Here is a 4,447-nt window from a genome sequence, read left to right as displayed (position 1 = left end):
CACACACACACACACACACACACACACACACACACACACACACACACACACACACACACACACACACACACACACACACACACACACACACACACACACACACCTCCTCCTTTAAGCAGTTCAGTGGACCTTTAGATTTACACACATTTGGACCTGAAGTGAAGGTCGGATCAGACTGAATGACTGAAGTGGTTATGAGATGTTTTCCTCTGTCACGGTTTCTGCTGACGTGTGTTTTCTGTCCGACCTCTCGTCCCGTCAGGCTCACTGGTTTTTCCCCGAAGAGGAGGCGGACTTCACGCTGGTGCAGGAAGTGATCAGAGAGGCGCGTTCACTGCGAGCTCAGTGCGGACTGACCAAAGAGAAACCAGACAGTGAGTCTGAAACACACGCCTCTGTTTGAGTCACATACGAAGACATGCATGGACCAGCTAACGTGTGTGTGTGTGTGTGTGTGTGTGTGTCAGTGTGGGCTGTGTGTTCACCCACACAGGCTCAGGTCCTCCTCCACTTTGAGTCAGCTGTTCAGACTTTAAGCCGGATCTCCAGCCTCCATATTCGCTGTCCTGGTGACACAGACGACCCTTCCTCCGTTAGCCCCGCCCCCCCACCTGCAGGCAGCCTGGTCGGCGTGGTGGACCACACCTGTCAGCTGCACCTGCATGTCCAGGTGAGGAACTGACAGTTCCCCGATGAGTAACAGACAGAGGAGTCGTCCTGATGACAGAAGTTACACTTTGATAAAAATCAATCGAGTCTGTTTTGATGCCACAGATTCATAAAGTTACTCGATATTCTGCAATGTTTTGTTTTGATTTGAAAAAAAATAAATCATGCAAATTCTTGTTTGTACTCTCAGAATTGCAGAAATATAAAACATGGACGTTAACTTCTTGGAGGGTGAAAAGTAAAGTTAAAGTCAGAATAAATGTCTGTGAGTGGGTTTGAAGGGCTCCTGAGGGCCGTGTTTACATCCTGGCCCTCGAACCAGAAGTATGTGCACCATGTGCACCGTCATGTGACTGTGCCAAATCCACCTGGAGCAGCTCATCATGCACGTCGTGGTGTGTTGTCGTTTCCTGCTTCATCGATCTCGTGTTTCCTGGTTTCGTCTCTCAGGGTGGAGTGAACGTTGACAGACAGATGCTGCAGCTCTCTCAGCGCAGAGACAAACTCGTCCGAAAGCTGGAGGAGGTCCTGAACAGAGTCCAGTCTCCGGACTACCAGACCAAAGTCCCGGCTCACGTCAGACTGCAGACGGAGGCGAAGGTGAGAGCACAGAGCTCTTCGTCTTGCTTACTGACAATCATGCACTCAAGGTAGAAAAACATGATGTTGTCTTTAACCCTGTGTGCTGCGGTGCGTTCAGGTGTCGGCCCTGCAGCAGGAGCTGAAGACGTTAGAGGAGCAGCTCGGAGTCCTGCAGGAGACGCAGAGATGAAAACACTGCAGATGATTGACGTTACGGTCTCCGTGAGAACTGCTGGACTCCACATGAATTATCCCCACTGATGTCTGAGCTGCTGCTCTCCACGCCGCTTCCAGGAAACAGATGTTGTACAACATGGTCATAAATAATAACGTTGGAGTAAAGCGGTCAAGCTGTCTGACTGCAGTCGACAGGAAGAGGAGGACAGACGTCATGAGCTGAGTCTGAGTCTTGAGCTGCTGACGGTGCGATCACATATCGTTGATGTTCTCATTGTCAAAGCTCTGAAACTGTAAACACAGTCCTCCTGGTTATGTGGAAATAAATCCTGTGTGTGTCTGTTGTGTACTGAACATGACTGTGTGAACACGAAGCGTCAACATGGATCCAACTCATCATCACTCATTATGTTCAAAGGTGATAAATAAGACACTCAGATTGTTTATTATATTTATTATTAGGACATCATGAACACATGACTGCAGGTCTGAAGTCGCCCCTCTGACAGGTTCACAGTGAACAGGCCCTCAGATTTGATTGGATATCATCACATGCATGTCAGATCGGCATCTGGTCATGATTTGAAAAAGTTCTTGTTTTTCAGAAAGGTTTCCAACACAGTCCGATGTTACTGGCCCGATGAGCTCCACCTTTAACAGTAACGTACTTTTCTTTGTCGGGTCCTTAAAAGGCAGAACTAAGCAAAACATATTAAGATCATAATTCTTGTTTAACAGCTTGCTAACGTACTAACAATGAGCAGAAATCAGGAGAGTAAACTCTTAGTTAATAACCTGTTAGTTAAAGATTATGTTCATGTAGAATAATGTACTAATGATCACTTCATAAAGACTAATAAGCAGAATGATACTAGTTTAGAGCTCCTTTAAAAACAGATGTTTACAAAGGAGGAGGAGTCTGCAAAATGTAAACAAAAGGTGAAAGATCAACAAGATGGAAAGTAGAAACGACAGGTCTGAAAATGTAAACAATGCAAATCTACGGAAACCCTGAAGTCTCGAAAAATAATAGATAAAAAATAAATATATATATCTACACACATACACTATATATGTGTATATATATATATTTATATTTAAAAACAATTAGATATATTTTTACTTTTCGGTATTTTAAACACTCATTGTCATTTATTGAATTAGAATAAAAGCAGTGAAAATAAAAACGAGATAAAAAAGAGGTGGTGATAAAAAGATTAAGAGGACAAATATAAAGGAAAATATCAAATTAAAAATTATTGAAAGATGACGTCAGATTAAAAAACGAGTCTGTTACAGTGACTATAAAATAATTTTCTGATTTTATTTTAGGGAGGAGATTTAAATGAATTTATTATAAAATGTTCTTTATATTTATTCATACAGATGTTTATATTTTTATTCAGGTTTATAAAATAACAGTTGGGTCATTGATGAAACAATCCGGAAGTGAATTTGAGAGTGGTCTAATGAAAGATCAGAGAAGGGTAAGCAGCCTGTGTGTGGAGGACCCGGACCCGGACCCGGTGGGGAGGAGCAGAGCAGAGGGTCGCTGTGGAGATTGTAGCCGGCTGACACACACACACACACACACACACACACGCACACGGGTTCGTTAGCCGAGCAGACTCTGACGTTAGCCCAGCATCAGTCGCTGCTGCCGGGGCTGGCTGAAGAGGAGACACCGGGCGGGAGAGGAGGGGGCTGGAGGCGGATGTTGTGCCCGCACAGAGGCTTCTGAACACGGACACTGAGATGAGCTGTGAACGTGACACTGAAGGAAACAACAGGGTGGCTCGAGCTCGAGCTAACGGGAGCTAGCCTGCTAGCTGGTGTGAGCCTCCTCCTGCCGAGGATGAAGCCGCGCGGAGACGTTCACGACCCGGTGTGAGAGGTGAGTGTGACCCGCTGCAGCTGCTCGGGCTCCGGGTAGAAACATGAATGAAAACAGCCTGCTGGACAAAACAACCGGTCAGCTGTTAGCTTAGCTTGTTATCTGAAATGTCCATAAATCACCTTCATGATGACTGACTCTAGTAAAAACGATTCTAGTTAAAATCACCGGTTCTGTTACCACGGCAACAAGAAACCGATGTTCAGAAACTTTAAACGATCATTAAAAACAAATTCAGGCCATCTTTCTAAATTACACACGTGCAGAAGTTTGCAATTTTTTGATTCGGTCCACTCCTGTCTCATGAAGTAGAAGCAGTTCACATAGATCTGCACCGGTCACACTTTAAAGGATCAGTGAGATTTGTTAATTAAATAATGACGCTCTCTTCCTGTGTGATCATGAAGGAAACCTGCAGCAGCCAGTATGTCCTCCTCCTAACTTTAGATTCTGCTCCTGAATGCTCTGGATTTGATTGGACCAGAGAAGGTAGGCGGGGCTTTGAAGGCCGTTTTGGACGCCCCTGGGTTTGCCAGATATGAGAGCAGTTATCAGGTGAACAGGTGTTGCAGCGATGGAAGCGGGCAGTGGAACTGCTTCAGATAGAAGTGATTGTACCCGAGCTAAAAAGCCTCTGCATGTTTCTAATAAGCTCCAGCAGCAGAAAGCTGCTCAAACTAGGATCAATGTTGGAGATGAAACATGGAGAGAGGTTAGAACGCAGAAAGCTTTACAGACCCATGCAGAGCTGGCTAAACACTGAAGCTACAGTGTCCACCACATGCAGAGCTGGCTAAACACTGAAGCTACAGTGTCCACCACATGCAGAGCTGGCTAAACACTGAAGCTACAGTGTCCACCACATGCAGAGCTGGCTAAACACTGAAGCTACAGTGTCCACCACATGCAGAGCTGGCTAAACACTGAAGCTACAGTGTCCACCACATGCAGAGCTGGCTAAACACTGAAGCTACAGTGTCCACCACATGCAGAGCTGGCTAAACACTGAAGCTACAGTGTCCACCACATACAGAGCTGGCTAAACACTGAAGCTACAGCGTCCACCAAATGCAGAGCTGGCTAAACACTGAAGCTACAGTGTTTCAGTTGTGGAGGATGATAAAC

General features: G+C 45.5%; 1 protein-coding gene across 1 annotated transcript in view; it reads left to right on the top strand.

The window, feature by feature from the left end:
* vars2 (valyl-tRNA synthetase 2, mitochondrial) overlaps positions 1–1,755 on the top strand; it is a 12,379-nt gene extending 10,624 nt beyond the window's left edge. The window contains exons 27-30 of the mRNA XM_079368898.1: positions 263–374; positions 468–670; positions 1,120–1,269; positions 1,370–1,755. Of these exons, the coding sequence (XP_079225024.1) occupies positions 263–374; positions 468–670; positions 1,120–1,269; positions 1,370–1,441 (537 nt within the window). The 3' untranslated portion in view covers positions 1,442–1,755. The remainder of the gene's footprint in view (positions 1–262; positions 375–467; positions 671–1,119; positions 1,270–1,369) is intronic.
* The last annotated feature ends 2,692 nt before the right edge of the window (positions 1,756–4,447 follow it).

The sequence above is a fragment of the Symphodus melops genome (assembly GCF_947650265.1).
Source record: "Symphodus melops genome assembly, chromosome: 18".
Classification (NCBI taxonomy): Eukaryota; Metazoa; Chordata; class Actinopteri; order Labriformes; family Labridae; genus Symphodus; species Symphodus melops.
The sequence above is the reverse complement of the archived record's forward strand: the minus strand, read 5'-3'. Positions and strand labels throughout refer to the sequence as shown.